Genomic DNA, 25,031 nt, shown 5'->3' on the forward strand with positions numbered 1-25,031 from the left:
CAATATTTTTCCCATTTTCAGTTTATTGATATTTTTTGTGTGTATTTCATACAGAACATCCCAAACAATCTTATTCATCTTTATACCACATCCCAAATGGCACCGTCCCATAGCCTCCCCTACAATTGGAGCCCATATACTCTGTCATCCCTGTTCCTGTCCACTGTGTTATCAGTGCTTCCAGTTGTTACCCAGTGCTAGTCCATCTGCTGAGTCTAGTCAGCCTATCTAGAGTTCCTTGTTCAGCTCTTCCTCATCCAGCAGCAATCAGCTGCCAACATTCCTTTAGATAAGATTGGGGTCTGCTCTTCATTTCCCAGTTCTATGCTGGGTTACTGTCTGGGAGTCTCTTGGGCCACCCTGGCCAACAACTCAAAGGAATGTAGGCTTTAGCTATACACATGGACTTTTAAAGAATTATATTGATCCCTTTAATCTTTGGTTCTACTTTCCTTTTGGGTGTTTAAGACCATACAGGTGGCCCAGATAAACTAATTTATTTTTACTTTGAAGGTCGTTTGAGGATCTGTTCCTCAGGGGTCACGTGAGCTTGGGAGGAGCCCCTGGCTCCTTTCTTTTACCAGTTCCATCTATGTAAAGATAAGTCAAAGATCCTGCCCGACTGACTGTGGATGGCTTCACTTGGAAGCACAGAGGAAATTCCTCTGTGTTGACCCTCCTCTTTGTAGACTGGACACTGGTTCAAGTCCATTTGGTGAGGTCTCTATGGCTTCCTTGATCAAGAGGACATGTGACTCACCGTTACAGGACATTTTGAGAGATGCTCATAGTCCTCTGGAACTTAGTCAACCTAGGAGGGCAAGGAGCAAAAATTGTACTTTATGTCCCTCTAACCAAATTAGTATAGGCCTCAAAGTATGACTGTTAAACATCCAAGAAGGTTAGTTCCAGCAGTCTGGTACTTTTAATTACCGTGTGCCATGTAGATAAAGCTTGGGCAAAGACAAAATGTTCTCAGATGAACCTTGCCTAGACATATGTTATGTTCCTTGATCTAGTTGTACGTACAATTTGTCAGTAGGATGTTAGACTAATATTGTTCCCTCTGTTTTTCTAAAACTAGCTAGGCATTATTCATCTCTTGCATTGTCTAACCCTTCCATCATGGTTTCCCCATTCTAAGTGTCCCCATTTTTCCCCTTTCTCCCTTAATAATACCACCGATGGTTCCTTGTATAAACCTCCCCCCCCTTAAAAGAATCCCATTGTTATCCATATCTCACTTATTAATACCTGTTTCATTCTGTTCTTCTCTTTCAGATTCTTTCTTTTCCTTTACCTCCCTGGTTCCTTTTCATTAACCTGGTTCCTGTAGTTATGTCTGGATACATACCCAAAAGGAGTTGGTGCCAGGAACCCCATATTAGGGAGAACATATTTCCTTTTTTTTTTTTTTTTGGGTTTGTGTTAACCTCCTTAATATAACAGTTTCTAGTTCCATCTATTTACATGAAAATTTCATGATTTCATCTTTCTTTACTGCTGAGTAAAACTCCGTCGTATAAATGAACCACATTTTCATTATCCAGTCAATAGCTAAGGGATGCTTAGGTTGCTTTGATCTCTCAGCTATTGTGAAAAGAGCAGCAACAAACATGGATGTACCCGTCTCTCTGCAATAGGATGAGTTCTTTGGATATATGCCAAAGACTGGTATAACTGGGTCAAATGGTAGATTCACTTTTAGTTTTTTAAGAGTTCTCCACACTGCTTTCCATAGGAGTTGAATAAGTTTGCAATCCCACCAGCAGTGGATGAGCGTTCCCCTTTCCCGACATCCTCTCCAACATTTGGTATCATTTGTTCTCTTGATCATAGCTAGTCTGACTTGGGTAAGGCGAAATCTTAAAGTGGTTTTAATTTGCATTTTCCTAATTACTAGTGATGTTGAACACCTTTCAAGATGCTTCTTAGCCATCTTTATTTCTTCTTTTGAGAACTCTCTGTTCAGCTCCTTAGCCCATTTTTTAATTGGGTTACTTTCTTTTTTGATTTGTTGTTTTCTGAGTTCGTTATATATTCTGGATGTTAAACCTCTGTCAGATGTGTCACTGGTTTAATGCAGTTGTCTCTCTATTAATTATCTGTCCTGTTGACCTATCTAATGGAGACAATGGGGTATTGAAGTGTCCTGCTATTAATGAGTGGCGATTAATCTGGGTCTTAAAGTCCTGTAATACTGTTTTTATGAAGTTGGGTGCATCAGAGTTTGATGATTATATGTTCATGATTGTAGTATCTTAGTCAGTTGTTCATTTGATCAGAATGAAGTGGCCTTCTTTATCTCTTCTAATTAGTTTTACTTTAAAGTCTATTTTGTCAGATATTAGAATTATAACTCCTGCTTTTTTCCTAGTACCATTCACTTGGTATATTTTTTTCCATCCTTTTATCTTAAGGTAGTGCCTGTCCTTGAAAATGAGATGGGTTTCTTGCAGACAATAAAAAGATGAGTTTTGTTTCTTAATCCATTCAACCAGTCTGTGTGTTTTGACTGGGGAGTTCAGTCCATTGATATTTAATGTTATTAATGAAAGATGTGTATTGATTCCTGTAATTTTTATTTCTGTTCACATTCTTTATATAGCTGTGCATTTCTATAGTTATACCTTCATTAAGTTTCTTTCTGTAGTCCCTTGTGTATAGTTGTTCCTTTCTTCACCTCTTTGTATCGCTTCAAGAACTCTCTGAAGGGCTGGTTTTGTGGACATGAATTCTTTCAGCCTATTTATGTCATGGAAGATTTTTCTTTCCCCTTCGACTATAATAGACATTTTGGCTGGGTAAAGTAATCTGGGTTGGCATCCGAGGTCATTTAGAGCTGGGAATACTTGGCCCAGGCTCTTCTGGCTTTCATAGTTTGCACTGAAAAGTCAGCTGTAATTCTATTCAGTTTTCCTTTATAGGTGACTTGTTGTTTTTCTTTTGCAGCTTTCAGAATTGTCTCTTTGTTTTATACGTTTAGTGTTTTTACTATGATGTGCCATGGAGGGTTTCTTTTCTGGTCCTGTCTGTTTGGTGTTCTATATGCTTCTTGTATTTGTGTGGGCATGTCTTTCTTTAATTTTATGAAATTTTCTTTAACAATCCTGTTGAAGATCTGGTCCATACCATTACCCTGAGTTTCTTCTCCTGCCTGTGTGCCCATGAGTCGTAAGTTTGGTCTTTTTATGGTGTTGCACAATTCTTGCATATTCCATTCTTGTGTTTTCTTACATTTTTCATAATCTTTGCTTGAATGATCTTATTCGTCCACTTTATCTCCCAGTCTTGATACTCTGTTTCCATTTCATTCATCCTATTGGTGAGGCTTTCTCCTGTCGTTTCTAATTGGCTTGCTGAGTGTTTCACTCCCTTCTTCATTTCAGCCTGAGTAGTCTTCAATATTTCTAACTCTTTTTCTGAATTCATTCAGAAATTTATCCCTATCTTCTTTCAGTTCTTTGATTTCTCTGTGTGTTCCTTAAACTCATGGAATTCTTTTATCATGTTTATAATTGTTCTTTTGAGTTCCATGTCCTGTGTTATCTCTAGGGGGTTCCCACTGTACTCCTCTAGAGGACTATTGGTACTTGGTGCAGATATATTATTTTGGTTTTTCATGCTATCATTTTTTTCTCTGTGACTTTGACATGTAGATTTCTTTTGTAGTTTCTGGTTCTTGTGTGAGACTCAAGCCTTCCTTTTTTGAGTTTGGGTCTGCTTCTTTTTGTAAACCTATGTGCCTTTGTGATTTACTTGTTGGGCATGAAAAGCTGATTGGTCTAGGCTTCAGGTTCTCTCCTTTGATTTTATATTGAAGTGGCCAAATTGCTTTCGTCTTTCTGCTCAGGAGTTCCCACAGAGGCCCAAGTTGGATGAGGATCAGATGCTCTCAGCCTTTCTTTTAAGGTCTGGATCTTCCCAGGAAAGATGCTGGCCTCAGGAATTTGAGGCCTAGCTGGCCTGGGAGCAGGGCCCAGGAAAGATGCTGGCCCCAGGAAGCTGGTGGCTGTGCCCCCCAGGGATGCAAATGGAGGTGGGGGCAGGAAGAGACCCTGGGGAATCCTGGGGCCTACAGGGATGAATAGGGTTGGTCTGGATGCAGAGGATCAGGAAGCAATGGGGATTCTGGCCTAAGAAGTTCATTCAGGGGTCTGGGGAGCCAAGACAAGAAATGAGCCAGTACCCAGGCTAGGAGGAGAGATGGGTTGGGGGAGCTGGGAAGGTGAATGAGGTTGTGGAGTCAAGGCACAGTGGGTTCTGCCAAACTTACCTAGGAAAGCTTCTGGTTCCAGGAAGCTGTGAGGCTGGGCTTCCCAGAGATGCAAAGGGAGGTGGGGACAGGAAGACATGAGGATTCCTGGGCATTGGAGGGAGAAATTGGGTTGGTCTGGATGCAAATGCTCAGGAAGCAGTAGGGAGTTTGGGCCAAGAGGTTAGTCCAGATGATTGGGGTACCAAGACGAGAAATGTGCCCGTCCCTCTGCAAGGAGGAGAGATGGGCTCGGGGAGCTGGGAGGGTGAATGAGGCTGGGGGAGTCAAGGCACAGTGGATGCAGCCAAACTTACCCAGGAAAGCTGCTGGCTCCAGGTAGCTGTTGGGCTGGGCTTCCCAGAGATGCCTACTATGCTGTCTGTTTATTTTGATGAGTACTGTTTACTTCTGCAAGTTCTTACTGAAGTGATGCAATTAGATGGAATATGAAACATTAATTTTTACTGTTGTAACCTATATACTCTATTGTCTGAAGATATTCTGTCTTGAATATAGCTTTATTTTTTTTTCTGTTTACTTTCTTTGATTAAAACATGACACTTTCCTCATAGTACAAATGGTCTATAAAAATCGAATATAATTTTGGTGGGGGCTGGAGAGATGGCTCAGCAGTTAAGAACAATGGCTGTTCTCATAGTGGACCTGGGTTTGATTCCCAGCACCCACATGGTAGCTAACAACTGTCTGTAACTCCAGTTCCAGAGGATCCCACGCTGTTTTTGGACCTCCATGGGCATTGCATGGCCCTAGTGTACTTACATACATGCAGGCAATACATTCACACACATAAAATTTAAAAAATATGTATTTTTAAATCTAATAGACCTTTTCAAGTTAGAATGCTTTACTGTCAGCTTCACATTTCTGCTTTCATCCTTAATCAAATCAGTTATTACATTTTATCACTTTCCAAAGGCTGTATTAAATAAGTCTTCTCTTCAGTGATCATGAAAGTCTCAGTGCTTATTATATTTGGAAACTCTTTTTCTTTTCTCTTAGAGTTTAGTGGCTTATTAACTGTATACCATCCTAGCTTGGAGGGGTCTGTTTACCATAGACTGTAATAAGCCTTATTTGAGGCAGGATAGGTCAATAATGACGCACAGTTCATTGAGTGTTTTTCTTACATGCTATTTTGTTTTCTTATTTTAACAGGTAGCTACTATTTTTATTCTTCTATTTTTATTCCTTTTAGTAGCTAAAAGTAAAACCATAAGTGGGAAAATTGGGCTTTAAATGCAGACTTCCTGACTCTAGTGATGTTCAGGAGGAATGGAGGTTCTGATGTAGCTTCTTAAAAATTTTAAACCTAATATGACTTCTCAGGACCATGACCAAATCAGATTTCTTCCACTATAAAAATTAATTTGAAAATCAAGAAATTTTTTAGTGCCAAAGTATATTTCCTTGAGCTCTTTCTAGTACTGGATTAAGGTTTAGATTTTCCCATATATCCCTTTCAGAAGTGATTATAACAGTTCACTCTGCATGTTAATGTTTACTTTTTCTTCTGACTGAACCACATCAACAGAATTTTTAAAATTCCCTTTATTATTTTTATGTGTGAGTGTATTGCCTGCATGTATGTAAGTGCACCAGTGTCATGCAGTGCCCATGGAGGTCAGAAAAGGGCATCGGATTCCCTGGAACTGAAGTTATGGACTGATGTTAGCCTCTGTGTGGGTGCTGGGAATCAAACCCAGGTCATCTGTCTGCAAGAGCAGCCAGTGCTGTTAACCATTGAGCCATCTCTCCGGCCCCTCAACAGAATTTTTTTCTTCAATTCCCAGTCCCTGTTGATTTCAGCATATAATATTTACTATAGTATTCTAATAATCTATTGTCTAAATAATTCTAGATAACTACTTAATCTCAGGAACTTGAGAGTTCTAGTGAACCTAGAAAGGTGTGCTTTCCAGGCCTTGACTCAAATGTGGCTTTATCTAGGAAGCTTACAGTAATCCCTATGTAAATCCCTGACTCCACTGTGCCAGTCACTTTAAACTGCTGTATTTTTCTGTTACCTTAGATATTATTTGTTATTTGCTTATTGTTTTGTCTTCAAATCCAGGAATAAATAGAATGCCATGAGGACATGGACATTGTTTTTGTTTTGTTTATAGCTATAATTAATTGCCATGATGACAGTAATGTTGCCATTAATTGCTGATTAATACATAACAATTGTAATTAGAAAATTTTGTTAATGCTAATTATTGTTTGAATTGAGTAGCTTAGAATTCCACACATAATCGTATGTGATAATCATACTTGTTGAAAATCCATTTTAAAGTTGGAATGTTGAGCCGTGTGTTTCAGGCTATCGATGTCAATCATTCTTGCAGAAGTTCTTGTTTCCTATGAGGGTAGATTCTTATTTTCACTGCAATTTTCTCAAAATTAATATTTATTGAGTACCGAGGCCATGCCAGCAAATTGCTTTAGCACACATTTTTCTCATAGAATTCTGTTAAGAGCCATATTCCTTTCATCAGGTCAGTCTGACAAAAGGCTGGTATGACAAGATGTCAATAATGTTCTTATGTCCCATCACATAGTGTCAGGTGGGAGTTGAACCCAAGTGTGATTCAATCCCTGTGTCTACTCTCTTTATTACATTTTGAGGTCTTTCCAACCCTTTGACCATAACCCTCAGAGCAAGAAGTTTATTTTCCTACATGTCTCTCTGTGTGCAGTGTGTCAGTGCACTTGTCACCAAAGTAAATTTTACATCTGTAGAAAGTTGGGTTTTGAGTAACTTTGATCACACAAGTTGTTGACAGAGCAGAGTAGAATTAGGACTAGGGGAAAATAGTTTTATCCATGCTTTTTGTTTATTTTCTGTCTCATTCCCACTCTTTGTTTTTGTCTCCTCTTAGAATTTTAAATATAAGGAATGGCAATATACAGACAAGTGATTATTGCCAATATGTTGTTAATCATCTAAGGGAAGGTCATATATAATAAGTCTCCTCTCAGCTCTGATGTGTTGTCTTCTTGCTGTTCATCCTTCGTGTCCCTTGAGAATGCTCTGTAAAAGACCACTTGCTTTCATTGCCTGGCTGTTTGAGAAAATCCCAAGTCCCAAGGAGCTACTTGGAAGTCATCACCTGTGTGCTTCTGATTTGTTGGCTTTGTACCAAATTAGGATTTTTATTTTTTTACAGACTACATGAACACATGTACTTCTTGGGTTATATAATATTCTTTTTGTTTTTTTCCTCTTATTTTGAGGTTACGATTATGGAACATGTTCAACATAAGCATGTACCAGGGTTTGATCTCTTGCTATCTATTTCAGTCCACTTTCATTACATTCTCCCTTCTGTTCTTTCTAAGATCAAATCCAGCAGGGATCAAGCTTTGGCGGAGCAGTCTCTCGCTGCACTCACCCAGTGCGCTGCCAGCAACGATGGCAATATTTTGGCTCTTGCAGTGGATGCAGCTCGTGCAAGGTGAACATGTGGAAGTTTGGAGATTTCCAGCTACTCAAAGTTTGATTAATTTAGCTTTTTAGAGTGTATTCAAATACAAGATTGCGCCTGTAAATTCTGTGAAACCAAAGCAAGATAATGGAAACAATTATAAACTTTATTCTAGTTTTACTCAAATAGCTGTACATGTAAAACATTAAAATATTATGAGGGATAGTAATGCTTGTGTAAGTCACTAGGTCAGAACATTTGTAACTATTACAGTGAATCAATTTCATTGATTTGCAGGTTGAGATTTGATGTACTCTCGAGTGTATCATTGGTTTATGTGTTTAGACGCAGATAGCCTTTGATGGGGAGGGAAACATTTATCTGATAATTATTAAGGAAAAATTATTGTCATGCCATTGCTTTTGGATTATATTAATAATGAAGCAACCAGAAGAATAACCAGGACCCCCATCTCAGTCCTTTCCCTTTCGGCGCTAATGCTGTATTGTAAGATGAAAACAGAGGGAGGGTGAGAAGCAAGAGGGGGGAATGGAGAAAGGCCTTCGTATAGTGCTCACCTGTCTTTTACTCTGTGGGTGTCTGGGCCTCTCTAGGTGGTTTTCCCCTGTGATCTACCTGGTCTTCCAGAATTCACCACTCTTTGATAAACATGCTGAAAGATTTACTTCTCATCAATCATGCCAGTGGTACTTCTACTCCTCCAGTTTGTGTTGATAAATGGGAAATTGTTACATTGCCTTTAGGCACTTACCTCCCTGTAATTTTAAGGTCATTTTGTTATTATTTTGGTTGACAAGATGTTATCAAGAGATTATAGTTCATAAAGACATTAAGAATAACTTTTACCTAAGTATTCACAAGAAAGAAGTTTCATAACATTAACATTAAGTTTTTGACAGCCTGTTTTTACTTATTAGTAAAATATGCCTGATTGATTGTTGAGGTAGACATGTATTTCTTATAAACTTATGATGTGCTGGAGCCCCCATTTAATACTGTAGATGTACAGTTGGAGAAATCACAGATGCCATGAAGAAGGTATTTGGTGAACACAAAGCTAACGATCGCATGGTGAGTGGAGCGTATCGCCAGGAATTTGGAGAAAGTCAAGAGATAACTTCTGCTATCGAGAGGTACTATGAGATTTATGAAGCTACAATTTGATCTTTCTGTTCCCACAATCCCCTTGGATCTACTGAAGCCTCCGTTTTCTCCCTATTGGGAAAATATTGAATTGACTTTTCTATTAGTCTCTTATTGTATAAAACTAGTAAGTATTAAATATTTATATTGTACAGTTAATAATATAGTAATGTTTCATAAAATTTATTACATAATTTATGATATGTAACTGTAATTATTAATATATAGTCATGTGTACAAATACACAATATGTGAAACATTGATGTTTTGGCTAACACTGGATTGAATGCACAGTGGTGATCTCTTAGGGTTATAATGGTGCCACCCAATTCCTGTCTCCTAGTGATGAATCTGTAGCTGTAGTTATAGTGACAGGGCTCCTCACACATGTCTGTGCTGGGGCTATGAGAGAGAATGACGGCACCTCTTGTGTGCAGTGTGTAATACTTCATCCACACAGACGGCTCTCTTGATAGTTTACTGTTTTTTTTTGTATATCTTTTTATTGAATTTCTGTATATTTTGTACAAAGCAGCGTAATCATCTTTATACTCCTTCCCCAATCAGCATCCTCCCATAGCGCCCCCTCCCACCGGATTTCATGCACTCTTTCACTTATATTAAGGCCTATCAAGTTAATGTACACAGATGTCCCTTAGTGCAAGCTCATCCACTGGAGCCTCATCAGCCTATCTAGAGTCTCTCCCTTAAAGAAGATCAGGTCTCCCTCACCCAGCAGTAATCAGATGCTAATAATTTGTTAGCAACTTGCTCTTCTTTTAATTATTATTTTAGAGGATACTCTTCCCACCAATAAGAAAGGTTTTCTGCAAAATAGTGGCCTCATACAACTTTTACATACTGCAGCATAATTGCATAATCTTCTCTGGAATTTGATTTAATTTTGTGACTTTTTTCAACACTGTTGTCTGAGTAAAAGGCTATACTTCTGTCCTGGCTCCTTACTGTTGCTGTGAGAAAAACACTGACCAACTTGGGGAGGAAGGGGCTTATTTTATCTTATATCTCTCAGGTCACAGTTTATCACCTAGGGAAGTGAGGAATTCAAGCAGGAATCTGTAGCACAGACTATGGAGAGACTCTGCTTACTGGCTTGTTCCCCTGGCCTGTGCTCAGCCCACTTTCTTATACTACAACCCAGGACCATCTGCCCTGTGGTAGCACCACCCACAGTGGGCTGGGCCCTCCTACATCACTCTTAACAGTCAAGAAAGTGCCCCATAGACATGACCATAGGCAATCCAATGGAGGCAATATCTCAGTTGAGATTCCCTCTACTCAGGTATGTTCAAGTTGCCAAATGAAGCTGTTTAGCACATGCACACACACATATATACACACACATACATACACATCATAGAGCTTGGATAAGTAGTAGACTGTACTATCTAAGTTCAAGTATACCATGCAATGTTTACATAGTCACCTTGTGATATGCTTCTCTAAAGGTGTCTTGATCATAATAATAAATGAGTATATTAAATTATATCATCATATAAAGTTTCCTGTTTTATATGTATATGTATGTAAACATACATGCACATATATGATACACATACATAGTATTTACTAACTAATAAGGATGAAATTAAATATTAAGCCCAGTATTCATTTTAGGAAAGCTGATAATATTTTCAGCTCTCACCACAGCCCCCTTTGTCACGTCAGACACTTGCTTCTGTAACTGATATGGTTGCTTCACGCCCTCCAGGCACATGACTTGCAATCCCATTACTAGAGACTTTCTTATTTTTCTAAGTTTGTTCACATTGTTCAGTTGCTTGAATAATTACAAATTTTTAATTTTCCTATTTGAAAAATAAACATCTGACTGCTATCTGTGCATAAATTAAAACCGGTCTTCACAGAACTGACGGTGGGGACTATTGCCACAGCCTGGCGTGGGGATGTAGACTACTGTGGTCCTGTCTCTTGGGTATGAAAAATGGTTTCTGGGTGATTGTTGTTCTCAACTTCTATAGACTTCCTTCTAGATCCTTTGTAGTGACACTCATATACTATGGAAATGTTAAAAGAACCATGGTAAAATTCGTCAGAAGGAGCATTTTTTTCTTTTAGCAAAGTTAATGTAGTACTTTGTTATGTTATTATAAATTTGTCATTTTACACATGCAAGCATTTTGATTATACACAATTATAAGGAGCTGTGCTATAGGTAGTACTGGCTTCACTGAATGAGTTTGGTAGTGTTTCTTCCCTTTCTGTTTCATGCAGCAGTTTGAAGAGCATTGGTAAAACTTCTTTAATGGTTTGGTAGAACTTAGCAGTAAATCTTTCTGGTCCAGAACTTTTCTTTGTTGGGAGACTTTGTGCTTTGGTCTTACTGCCCCTTGTGGATCAGTGTAAGGTCTTTATTCCCTCCTAACTTAAAACTGGCAGGTCATGCACGTCTAGGAATTTATACATGTCCTCTAAATTTTCTACTTCTTTGGCATACGGGTTCTTATAGATTCTCTCCTGATTCTCAGGTTTCATGGAATTTATTGTAATATTGCCTTTTATGTTGCTTCTGCTCAAGAAGTTAGAGCATTATTGTTTTGGTCTTGTTTCATTGTGATATTCTTGGGTTTCTGAATTAAAGGTTGTGCCATCTTTTAAACTTTGTGGTAAGCAGATGGCAAACACATTTATGGCTTTAACGGCATTCCCACTATTAAAGTTATTAACAGGGTGCACATAAGCAGATAGTTGTCCTTGAAATCATTACTGTTAATAAACTGTAGTTTTTATATCCTATATCTGCACAATTAATATTTAACTATTCTTGTCTTCTCAAATATTCCCAGAGTTAATAAATTCATGGACCGTGAAGGTCGGAGACCTCGTCTTCTTGTGGCAAAAATGGGACAAGATGGCCATGACAGAGGGGCCAAAGTTATTGCTACAGGATTTGCTGACCTTGGTTTTGATGTGGACATAGGCCCTCTCTTTCAGGTATGAAAAATTAGGAGGATCGGTTTCAATATGTGTCACACTTAGAAAAAGTAGAAAAGTGATAAACAAGATGATATTTTTAAACATAAAAAATGTTCAACAAATTCATTATCTTTAAAGTGTATGCAATCCATTTACTTATGACAAAATACCATCAGTTCAGAACTAAATTTTTTATTAGGCTTTGGAAAGTAGAGATTACTTCAAGATTTTATTGTATTCTTTGGGAGTTGACTGATATTTTGTGGTCCTTAAAGCTTTACCTTGAAGAATCCTTGGGGAAGTTATTTTTTATTTTAACGTGGACCTGATTAGTACATTCTGGTGCTGGAAGCAAGAGTAATGTTGCTGTTGTTTGTGGCAGCAGTTCTGGTGCTACTTACTATAGTAAGAATGGGGAAGCAGGTCGGGACTGTCATGTTGGTTTCCAGTAAGACTCCTAGGGTGTTGACTCCAGTAGCTCAGTGCTCCGCAGCACATTTGGCCGCTCTTACCAGTGATGCACAATATCAGATAATGGTTTGTCTCTTTGCTTTCTGCTTGTTTAGACTCCCCGTGAAGTGGCCCAGCAGGCCGTGGATGCAGATGTGCATGCTGTGGGTGTGAGCACACTTGCTGCTGGTCACAAAACCCTTGTTCCTGAGCTTATCAAAGAACTTACTGCCCTGGGACGGCCAGATATCCTTGTCATGTGTGGGGGAGTGATACCACCACAGGTACTTTCCTCTTGATATTTTTACACACACACACACACACACACACACACACACACACACTCACACACTGTTGTCTAGAAGAGTTTTCCTGGGGATGATGAGACACACACCTCTCACTCCAGGTAGGGAACCCACCACAGACCAAACTAAAGATTCTAGCAAAATCTGACTTTGTGAATCAGTGAGTTTTTGTTGGGGTTGCTGAAAAAAGTGTGGGTGAGGGAGTACCCACAGGAGGGATTACTCACAGATTACTCAAAGGCAGTGGCATCACCAAAAAGCCCATCCCAACCTGGGAGATGGCTCAGGAAAGCTGCATTTCCGGAGTTCTCTACAGTACTTATTGGGAGCTTGATGTGTCCAGGAAATCTCCCCTTGCAGCTCTGCCGCGCATCCTCCTCTTCCATCCCTCCTAGTTCTTGCAAGTTTCAGCTCTCCTAGAGTGAAGGTCGCTTACTTTCCGAGTCTCAGGACCCTCCTCTCTCCTTCCCTGAAGGAATGTTTCAATTCGGAGGAAATGACCTTGCAACACACATAAAAGTACAAATATGTGAGGCCGTAAGATTGATGATATGTGGGACCAGTGTGTGTGTGTGTGTGTGTGTGTATAGGCATGTGTTTGTGTGTATATTTATATTTATGTATTCTGTATAGATATTTTTTATAGCATATATAATATATTTGTAAAGATAAATGTGTCATCAATATAGTGCCAAATTATATCTTAATGATTTCACCAAGTGAATTCTACACACAATGGGCAATATTATTTTCTGTTAAGTTTATTATATAGGATTAGATTTAACCATTTACAAAGATTCTATAAGTACACTACCTCCTTGCAAGCCAGGAACTTATACCTTAATTCTTATTTGGTGAACAATGTTATAGAAGGACTGGGATAAGAGTAATAAACTTCACAACTAGACCAGAGAGGAATGATGTAAATACAGTGAATGTGTCAAACCCTACACGGAGATTCAGTGAGGATTCTTTTTCCTGGAATTAGAATGAGGCCTTTAGGTAGATTGCACCTGTTGGAGAGGCACTGTCTTGTACCTTTCTTCCATGAGCCCATCCCTAAATGTTGCCCTACCTCAGACCTATCTTAGTTACTTTACTATTTAAGCTGTGATTAAAACATAGTTTTTCTGGAACTAAAAATACCTTAATGCCAGAGAAGGAATCTTCTTGTCCTAAATACTATAGACTGAATGGGAGAGGAGGTAAATACTTGAGCAATACTGTGAGTTCCCTTAGGAAAGAAGAAATGGATGATGATAAGTAGCAATCAATGATGTCAGTTAACTATTAATGAGGTAAGAGGACACCACCTATGTATTATATTACTGTTGGGGTAGAATAATTACCTAAAATACAGAAAGGGTCTATTTCCAGTATGGTTTCCCATAATAGCTACTTTTCCTTCTTTCTGAGATTGGAAAAAAAAAAAAAAAAAAAAGAACTATGTAGGAGGCTGTTCACAGTAAATGATTTATAAATGCCACAAAAACCTCAGCACAGTAGCCCAAATTGCAGCAAAGTATGTTTTTTGTTTCTAGCTCTGCAATTTTTATTCCTCTATTACAACTCAGAAAATAGAGTAGTGAATTTATATACTGTTAAGAAATGAGAAAATACATATGTATGTGGCTATGAGATTGGTGATAATGTGGGACATGAAAGAAGAAGAAGCAGCTTTGAAACAGGCCCGAGGGCCCCAAGTCGTCTACTAGATTCCACTTCTCAAAGTTTCTCCTTTTCCCTTGGTGCATAGCACTGGGTCCAAGCCTTTAATGCTTTGAGGGACACTTATCAAACCATAGCTTGTTGACCATATGAAGTGCTGTTCTCTTTCAATTCAAAGTCTCTTAGTCTTTAAATTAGAAGATATTAACATACAGTGTTGAATCAAGCAGCTGCAGTCCTTAGCAATGTACAGCTTACAGCTTCTGCAATTTGATTAAATATGGTCCATCTTCACTCATGTTTCACTCAACGAGGATTGTCCAGCCCTCTGAATCACTGTCCTCAAGTGAGTTTAGCTAGCTGACTAAGGACACGGTGCCTGCTCACAATGTGAAGCAGGGTTTTCTTGGCCTGGCCTGTGGACAACATCATAAAATAACATTTATTTGGAAGTGCTTCCAAATTAATACCTACTTGCAAAAATAAAAATAGTACAAATAACATCCCTTTGTTATAGTATGCCCTTTGTCCGTATTCAGGAATTGCTAACATTTTACCTACTCACCAAGGTACATTTTATGAAACTATGTATAAGGCATAGGCAAGTCAAAACCTCCTTTTTTAGTTATAGATTTTCATAGTTCTCTCCAAGCTAAATACTGCATTCCAAATCCATAACTCAGGGGTCAGGATAATGCTGTGGTTCGTAACATTATTAGGAAAAGGAAAGGCTGCAACTTGCAAACGGTTGTTATCAGATGCTTCCATTTCCTTAGGCACTCTTAAAGGGTACAGTACCTGCTCCTCAGACAGTGACGTGTTTTGAGTGCTTTTGTAGGTCAAATTTTGAGGATACACAGATGATTGGACACAATCTCTACTTTCATAAATTTAGACAAGGACACAGGTTCAGTAAGATGTGTTAAATACCACTGCAGAATTCTAGTATTGTAGGAATATTACAAAGGTAGGAAAGAGTATTTGGAAGCTAATTAGTATACTTTGTAACTTACCAGCTAATTTTGATCATTTGAGAATAGCAAGAAAAGAGTGTTGCAACAGTTAAACACAAACTAGACCATCTGTCCTGTGTGATAAGGATCAAGGCCTCCAAGCACATCCTAAATTTGATATTATAGCTGAATATGTTCTGATGTTAGCACAGCCTAAAGCCTGAGGATGTATTTGTGCCCTGGGAATCCTCATAGCAAAACTTTGACTGTCATTAAAGTTAACCAACAAAATACAGCAATGGAATGGGTGGGAAAGCAAAAACAAAACTGGTGTTTATTCATAGAAAATCAATTGATCATGAGGCCATATTCAAAGTACCCCTAGTCACTCATGACAGACACATACCTAGGAGGAAATAGACTTTTAAACTCAAAGCCATCTCATATTTAAAACAAATAATGACAGTGAAGATTTAGGTGAGAGAAAATGATGTTTTAAAGCTCAGAAGTTCCTAGTAGGTCCTTACAGCTTCTTATCACAAATATGTGGCCGACTATTTTTTTTCTTTGACTTAAGGTCTGAAGATGGTGCTACTGATTATTATTAGCTGCCTCAGTCAAGGAAAATTGATTGAGTGATTGATTGATTGATTGATTGATTGATTGATTGATTGATTTAGAGACAGGGTCTCCCTGTAGCTTCTGTTGGCCTGGAACTCACTATATAGACTAGGCTGGCCTTAATCTCACAGAGATCTTCCTGCCTCTGCCTCCCGAGGGAGGGTTAAAGGCTTGCACCACCATGCCTGATTCAAGGAAGAATTTTTTAACACCACATGCCAACAGTGTTAACAGTTGAGAAAGTTTGGGCCATTAGTGATGAAGAGGAAAAGAAAAGATTCATTTTTTTGTGTGTGTTATTTCTTTGAAATAGTAAATAATGTATGCTTATTAACTAAATAATTTCTTTCAACAGGATTATGAATTTCTATATGAAGTTGGTGTTTCCAATGTATTTGGTCCTGGAACTCGAATTCCCAAGGCTGCCATTCAAGTGCTCCAGGATATTGAGAAGTGTTTGGCAAAGAAGCAGCAGTCTATGTAACATCTGAATTTTGTTTAGTCCTTTCTGAAAATCTTCTTTTAGTTATGACCAAAGAAGACAGTAAAGCTGTGTCTTCAGTTTAATTCCAGCACTTGCTAATCTGTTTTCCTTGAAAGCCGCACATTAAAATATCTGGAGTGTAGTCATGCTAAGAAGTATATATATACAGATTGACTTTAAAAATAAAAATCTTTGAAAATTATCTACAATAATTGTCAAACGTTTTTTAAGAAATCATGATACATTGCTTAGAAATAATTCTAATAATCCAATTACTTTTCAGTAATTAAACTTTACCTATGAAAATTTGACTATTTCCTTTAATTTCGTATTACATTGATTTGAATACTAGAAAATCAAGTTCATGTACTAATAAAAATAATAACATTTAAACATTTTACTATTTGTTCCCAAAGATTCCAAAGGAAATTTCATTCTATCTAATGTTTCTTATTGTCTTCTTTTTGGCTCAAAAATGAGTGTGTTTTCATAGATAATCTGTCCCATCGTCACCAAATCTTACAAAATGAGAAAGGATGAGGAAAGGCAGCTACTGCCCTCATGCCTTCCTGATGGGAACAATTGGAATCACACTAGAAGTGTCTAGTGATAGTTATAAAGCACATTTGAAATATAGCACAGACACTTGAACTTAGGTTTCTGAGTCACAGGGCAGCGTGGTCACCTGCTTAAATATTCAGAGCTGCGTCTTAGTCACAGCTTTCATCTTTGATCAAAGATTTGTCTTAAGATTTGTGAAAACAAGATAGATTCCTATGCTGGGTGGCATAGAGCACGGATCTTAGTTTGCTTCAGGTATTTACAGATTAATGAATGGATTCATGAGAAACAGCACACACATGCATCCATACCACAGAACTGAAGGAACAACGAAACTTGCATCAGTTAGCATTTAGCAAGAGAATCGGTAGGTTAAGTTGTGTGATTTATAATTATTAGGAGCAACTAGCCTACACCGTTATGAATTCCTGAAACCCACAGAAGAACACAAGGAGGCTGTTGCTGTTAGGCACAGGCTGAGGCTTGCTCTTTGTAGGTAGACGGGAAGGAAGCTACAGAGTCTGGGAGAGTAGCTTCAGATTCAGCTACTATTTGGAGTCTGTACAGAGAAAAGCTTCTGGCCTTCTTTCAGAGGCTTCTCTGATTAGGTCAAGTGGTCCCATTCAGGATAACCTCTCGTTTGATTAAAGCTGACCGAGGAGCAACTTTACTTATAGCTACAGAATTCCTTCTCAGCATTATCTAAAGATTCAGGTTTCGGGGCTGGAGAGATGGCTCAACGGTTTAGAGCACTGACTGCTCTTGCAGAGGACCCGGGTTCGATTCCCAGCACCCACATGGCAGCTCCGAACCGTCCTTAACTCCAGTTCCAGGGGAATCCAAAACCCTCTTCTGATCTGCAGCATTGCACGACATGGGTGCACTCACATACGTGCAGGCAATACACTCATACACATAAAATAAAATAAATCAAAGATCCTCTTGTTAAAAAAAAAAAGGAAGATTCAGGTTTGGTTAACTTGGAGTGTGTGTGTGTTTATACCATAGAACAAACTCTTCTCACCTTCCTGATCTCAAAAGAGACTATCCCTGAAACCCAACTAGAGATATATTAGTATTAGCAGTTATGCCATGTTGTCATGTTTCTGTATGAATCAGACTCATATCTACCCATGTTTGCTCTCCAACATGCGTGAAGTAGCCCCACATGTAGAAACAACATGCATATATTTGGTAGTACGAAATTTGAGGAGGAATGATTTTGATCCTGATTCAAACATATCTCAAAGACCTCTGGGGATATACTTTCTTAAAAGTAGTCATTAAAAATGCTATTATTCTCAGTTTCTTTTATGTAACTAAAAAACCTACAACAACTAGGATTTGTTAAGTGTAAGAAAGTAAGGTTAGATCCAGCCTCTGCTCCAGCCCTCACTGACACCGACAGGTACCCTATGGGGACATTTTCTGTGAGTCCCTAGCTAAAAGACATGCTTGCTTTCCACCTCCTTCCCTGCCTCCTGCCTGGGAATCAGAGCTTGGCTGAAGGCTCTTGCTGTGAAAACTCCCCCATCCTCAGAAAGGTTTAAGAACAGATTTCCCCTTCTACCATGTGGTCTGTCTCAGAGCCCCACCATACTGTGTGTCTCTGGCACTGGGGCCTGAACTCTCCTCAGATCCTCCACCGTGCTGTTGCCTCTTTGTGTGTCTGTCCATGACATCAATAACTCTTCTAATAAACTCCTTACTCCCCAGTAATTTGTCTCAGTGTCCCCTTGAACATGCCCTCCACCCCCCATCCAAAACCTAAGTAAGTATGTGAAGTATTTTGGAAATTGTGATACCCAATAGTCATTTTACACAGAATAGGCACAACTATCCCTTTTTTTGTCCTGGCACGAAATTAGCTTAACAAGCAGATAAGTTCCATTCTTTCTAACCATTTAAGTTTCATTAGGGTGAGCCAAGAATAGTTTGTATACATTGATGGGGTACCCTGTGATGATTAGTACACAGTTATTTCATGGTTTTAATAAAGTTATTAAAGGATTGATCTTCCAAATATATGAAGAATTTCCACAGCTCAGTAACAAAGCAAATAATGGATATTCCAACTAAAAAGTGAGCAGAGAAGTTGGGAGGGTAGGAGTAGGGGTGGGATAGATCTGGGGTGGGTCTAGGAGGAGTTAGGAGAGGAATGGGGGTGAATATGATAAAAACATGCATATATGAAATTCTCAGTGAGTTAATAAAATCATTTTAAAGTAGTCAAAGGGCTTGAACAGACATTTCTCTAAGAAATCGTGTAGAAGCACATGGTATTCACCATCACTACTTATCAATCAGGCAGATGTAAATCAATATCAAAATGGGGTTTCCATTCACTCCTATTACAAAAGCTATCATGTAGTTTAAGATATGGAAATGAAAAAAATGGCTAGGGGGTGGGGGACCAGAGAAATGGTTCAGTGGTTAAGAGCACTGGCTGCTCTTGCAGTGGACCAGGATTTGATTCCCAGCACCCACATGGCTGCTAACAACAGTAATCCCAGTTCCAGGAGATCCTATGCAGGCGATACACTCATACATAAAAATAAAATGTTTGAAAAAGAAAAAAATAATGGCTAGGATGTGGAGAAATTGATGCCTTGGAATCACCTGTAGGAATTTCCTGTGTTTCATCTGCTGTGGAAAACAATGTAAGTCTTGCAGAAAATCAAAATTTAGCAATTCCACTTCTGGGTATAAAGGTTTGTTTCCTTCACCTTTTAAAAAGGTGAATGCGAAGTTTCAGACACTAGTTTTGTTTTTGTTTCTTTAAATGATCAAAGTACATTTTCATTATGTATTTTTTAATTGATTTTCTTGTGTGTATTTCATACAGAATATCCCCAAAAATCTTATTCATCTTTATATGTGCATCCCAAATGACACCCTCTCATAGGCCACCCCCCCAACTGGAGCCCATGGACTCCGTACGGCCACTGTGTTGTCAGCACCCCCAGCCATTACCCAGTGGTAGTCCATCTGCTGAATCTAATCAGCCTATCTAGAGTTCCTTGTTTTAGGAAGATCAGCTCTTCCTCATCTAGTAGCAATCACTTGCCAACATTACTTTAGATAAAATTGGGGTCTGCTGTCATTTTCCCAGTTCTTTACTGGGTTACTGTCTGGGAGTCTCTTGGGCCACCCTGGCCAGCAACTCAAAGGAAGGTACCTCCTGTCTGGCATTGTTTCTTGTTATGTAGCCTTTAGCTATACACATGAATTCTTAAAGAATTATACTGATCCCTTAAATCTTTGGTTATACTTTCCTTTCGGGTGTTTAAGACCATACAGTTGGCCCAGATAAACCAATTAATTTTTACTCTTAAGGTCTTTTGAGGACTTGTTCCTCAGGGGTCACATGGGCTTGGGAGGAGTCTCCTTGATCAAGAGGACAGGTGACTCACCACAGTTATAGGACATTTTGAGAGATTCTCCATAGTCCCCTGGAACTTAGTCAAACTTGGAGGGCAAGGAGCAAAAGCTGTTCTTTAAGTCCCTCTGACAAGATTAGTATAGGCCTCAAAATATGGCTCTTAAACATCCAAGAAGGTTAGTTCCACCAGATACCAGTTATTATGTACTGTGTGTTTCCCCCAATTCATATTTTAATCTTATCAACGTGATAGCATCTGGAAGTTAGATATGGGAATCATTGTCAGGCTTGATGATGGAATTGGTGTCTTTATAAAAAGACACCAGAGAGTCTGATCCTGGTCCCCATTTCCTGTTACATAGGGATATATGAAGAAGGCAGCAGCCATCTTCAATATATTCATCCATGGAGACTGAATCATCTGACATGTTGATCTTTGACTTCACCATTACCCAAATTGAAAATTAAACATATTTTTTAGGTTATCTAGTCCAAGAATGTTAGCATTTTGACATATTAAGACTCCAATGTTCAGAATGACTTTATTTGTAGAAGTTACAAGGCAGAAAAAAGAATCCAAGTATTTACTGACAGGCAAATGGTCGAACAAAATGTGATATATAATGAAATATCCCTCCTAAAATATTAACACATGTTACAATATGGATGAACCTGGAAAACATTTTGCTAAGTGAAATAAGCAAGTCTCAAAGAGACAGGCATTCTATGCTTCTACTTAGGTGAGATTCTTAGAGTACTTAGGTTTATGGAGATGGAGAATGGAGTGTTGGTTATTTGCAGCTGGACAGAAAATGAAACTGGGAATAAATGAGTGGGTACAGTGTTTCAGTATGGAAGGATCAGACATTTCTGAAGATGAGCGGAGGTGGTTGAAAACAATGCCGGGCATAGAAGGCTCCATCTAAAAATGATTGAAGCCATCAGTTTTATGTCTTGCATACTTTACCATGCCAGACAATGTCTGGCATATGGTTAAGGCCTTATAGCTCAAGTGTAAACAATTGTTAATATTTTTAGTGCATTAATCTTAGTGTATTTTGAAAAATGAATGGATAGCAAGGTATGAATCACAGAAGATCGGGAGGGACTAGTTAAAGGATTTGAATTTTTATTCTGAAAGCCGCAGAGTGTAGGAGGCTAGGAGTGAGACCAACAGCGCAGGCGCACCCTGCTTCCTGTTGTTGAGCAGGAAGGTGCTGACAGGAAATCTGCACCAGCAGTAAGAAACCAACAACATATCCACAGCTTCAAGAGAAGGAGCCAACGGGACAAAAGGGACCAATGGGAGGAGGGAAGGGGGTATAAAGGAGACGCTTGTGTTCACAATAAACGAGCTCCCTTGCACATTGCCTAGAGAGTGTCCTGGGAGTCTGTGTCGTTGACTTTGTGCCTACTTATCCCCTGACCCGGTGGGGAGGAGGTCAAAGGGACCCTGGCTGCAACAGCGGAGTATCACATAAGAATTTTAACCTCATGAATATTGAGAAGATTCTTACTTAGAGCATAGCAGCTGTGGGTAAGCTGCTCTTTATGGGAGCAAGAGAGGAGATAAGAGTTAACAGGGTATTGTGGAGATGTAGTAGAGAAATTCTAAGTATGAAAGGTAATCTGCTTGGGGACTACTCAGAGATGGCAGCGAAAAAGAGGACCTGGTCATACTTTGGAAGATCGACTTGTAGAAAGTGATTTTATCTTTTAAATGTCTGTGGCTTTTTGGAATTTGCTGTGTGGAATCTGCTGTTTCCCATGACCTAATTTGGTATTCTCCTGAGGACTTCTTAAAAAAAAAAAAAAAAAAAAAAACCCAGTTCTCTTTTATTTATTCTTAAACAATGTAAAAATATAAAAATGTATCTTGTTCATACCCACTCCCAAATCCCCCTCAGCTCTTTCCAGGCATTCCCAACACACCTTCCTCTCCCTTCACGTCCTCTATTGATATACAGTGATTTCATGATTGGATACACAGATATAGTGTTGAAATCAAGAAAATTAAAATTCTAGCATTTTCTGAATCAATACTAGAACTTGGTATGTCTTTCTGGCTTTAGGAACCCACTAAGATAATGTCTTTAAAAGTAGCTTAGATTTATTTACTCATTTGTCCACGTGTGCAAACGCAAAGGTGCACGTGTGGAGGTTAGAGAATAAGGATAACTTGTGGGAGCCGGTATTCTCCTTCCGCTATGTGGCTACCGGGGATGATCGAACTCAGGTCATCGGGTTTAGCAGCAAGTGCTCTTACCTACTAATCCAATTTGCCCATCCTAAATATCTTCCTGGGACACTGAAGATATCAAAATCGTTCCTTGCAATGTAGCAGACATGTAAACATTACCTAAATATTTTAGTGTGGTTATAGAAATTTGAGTTGGAAAGATCCTTTCTGAGCAAAGCCTGCATTGAAATAGGATGCATAACGTGACGGGAATCATAAGGAGATTGGTCAATTACTTCTTTTTTTCCCATTTCAGGAGTGAGAATTCATACATTGGGGTGGGATGGGGCTAATTTTAAACAGGTCCACACTCTCCACAGGCAGAATTATGCCTTATGCTAGTACCACTTTCCACAAGTAGCCTTAAATTCTCATACAATTCATATTAGTTAACAACTTAATTCCATGAAATGGATCTCATTAAAGCATGTATATAAACTATAAATATCTACTCATGTGGAATATGTTTATTATACCAGTGATATTTTTAACAGGAAAATGTTTGTTAATAAAGTATTTTTATAAATATTTTTATTTTATGTATATGAGTGTTTTGCCTACATGTATGTAGGTGTGTTCATGCTGTGCATTGCCCGCATAGGTTAAAATAGGGCTTTGAATCCCCCAGAACTAGAATTATGGATGGTTGTTAGCTACCACGGGGGTGCTGGGAATCGAACCCAGGTCCTCTGCAAAAGCAGCCAGGGCTCTTAACTGCTAAACTGTCTTTCTAGCTCCAATATTCTTGTATGTTATGTTTATCACTATGAAAGATGCTCTTGGTATTAAAACTACTTTCAAAGAAGAATCTTTTTTTCACTATTTTTATTTTGTGTGTGAGTGTATTGCCTGCATGTATGTAAGTGCACCCATGTTGTACAATGCCCATGGAGGTCAGAAGAAGGTATCAGATCCCCTGGAACTGGAGTAACAGACAGTTAGCTGCAATATGGGTGCTGGGAATTGAACCCGGGTTCTCTGCAAAAGCAATCTGTACTCTTAACCACTGAGCCATTTCTCTAGCCCCATTTTAATTTAATTAATTAATTAATTAATCAGTTAATTTATTATTTAATTTGGTCTTCTTGAGACAGTTTCTCCCTGCTGTCCCAGCTGTCCCGCAACTCACTATGTAGACCAGGCTGGCCTTGAACTCACAGAGATCCACCTGCCTCTGCCTCTTGAGTGCTGGAACTAAAGGTTTGGACCACCATGCTCGGCTCCATTTTTATTTTTTAACTGGGAATGGTGGTATTGCTTTTTTTTTTTTTTTTTTCCCCATCCTTAGGGTCTCCTTTAATGTTTTTTTCTTTCTTACCTGTAGATGTCACTCTAAGTTCAGAATTACTGTTTCCCTGTTTGAAACGTTCATCTTAGAGCATCCACAGACTCAGGAAAGCATGCTGAGAAAAAGCATGTCTGTTTAATAACCCATTTAGATGTTCCTAACATCATCCTTTGTGATTGTGTTCTGTAGTTGATAAATCTAAATGTTGGTAATTGCTCTGAGTTGTTCTGCACATGGTTGGTAAGATATCAGTTTATTACCAGTGCAACTAAGATAAGATTAATAATGAATTTTGTGCTGTAAACCCATCACTACTCACATTGATTCATTTTGTTACTAGTTCTTCCTGACCCGTGCCCTCTCATTCCATACAGCTTATTGTGCTGACCTGTCACTATTTAGTATGAAATCCAGCTCTAAGACACAGTGTTTGTTATACCCACTAAACACAGTAAACGGGTACCCCGCAGTCCTTAAAAAGGAAAATACATAAATTATTAACTTATTTCAGGATTATTCTAAACTTTTTTAAAATTATGAGAGAACAGGTAAAATATTATTAAAATAAATGTTATATTTTATTATAATGCATTTTCCTTTGACTAGTATTTGTTTACATTTTTAAAAATTTTACTTTTTTAAACTTATTATTATTATTATTATTATTATTATTGTTATTTTGGTATTTTTGAGACAGGGTCCCCCTGTAGCCCCAGCTGTCCTGGAACTCACTATGAAGACCAGGCTGGCCTTGAACTCACAGAGATCTGCCTGCCGCTGCCTCTCGAGTGCTGGGAATAAAGGCATGCACCACCATGCCCGGCCTTATTATTTTTATTTTATGTGTACGCGTGTGTTGTCTGCATGTAGGTAAGTGCACCAGTGTCATGCAATGCCCTCAGAGGTCAGAAGCAGCTATCAGATCCCCTGGGACTGGAGTTAGGACAGTTGTTAGCTGCCATGTAGGAGCTGGGATTCAAACCCTGGTCTTCTGCATGAAGAATCAGTGTTCTTAACCGCTAAGCCATCTCTCCAGCCCCTTGACTAGTATTTGTTAAGATGTACTACTCTTTAGTAGACTCCAACCATGACCTTTTCTTTATTTCCTTTCCTTTTTCCCACTCCTACAAATCCTAGCTTTATGTTGCTGCTCATTTCTTCTTTCTATATTAAGCTCTACTTGGAGTTACTTACAGAGGTACAAGAGCAGAGTGGTGTGATGCTTTTGTCAAGTTTCATGAACTGTCCTTACCT

The 25,031-nt window shown here is 38.7% G+C and overlaps 1 protein-coding gene across 2 annotated transcripts in view; it reads left to right on the forward strand.

Moving 5' to 3' along the window:
- Mmut (methylmalonyl-CoA mutase) overlaps nucleotides 1–16,509 on the forward strand; it is a 37,350-nt gene extending 20,841 nt beyond the window's left edge. For both annotated transcript variants that reach the window (XM_029559735.1, XM_008825227.3), the window contains exons 9-13: nucleotides 7,619–7,734; nucleotides 8,727–8,858; nucleotides 11,697–11,844; nucleotides 12,393–12,560; nucleotides 16,179–16,509. In XM_029559735.1, the coding sequence (XP_029415595.1) occupies nucleotides 7,619–7,734; nucleotides 8,727–8,858; nucleotides 11,697–11,844; nucleotides 12,393–12,560; nucleotides 16,179–16,307 (693 nt within the window). In that variant the 3' untranslated portion in view covers nucleotides 16,308–16,509. The remainder of the gene's footprint in view (nucleotides 1–7,618; nucleotides 7,735–8,726; nucleotides 8,859–11,696; nucleotides 11,845–12,392; nucleotides 12,561–16,178) is intronic.
- Nucleotides 16,510–25,031: the final 8,522 nt, after the last annotated feature.

This window comes from Nannospalax galili, unplaced genomic scaffold (genome assembly GCF_000622305.1).
Source record: "Nannospalax galili isolate Female #2095 unplaced genomic scaffold, S.galili_v1.0 scaffold329, whole genome shotgun sequence".
In the NCBI taxonomy this organism is placed as follows: Eukaryota; Metazoa; Chordata; class Mammalia; order Rodentia; family Spalacidae; genus Nannospalax; species Nannospalax galili.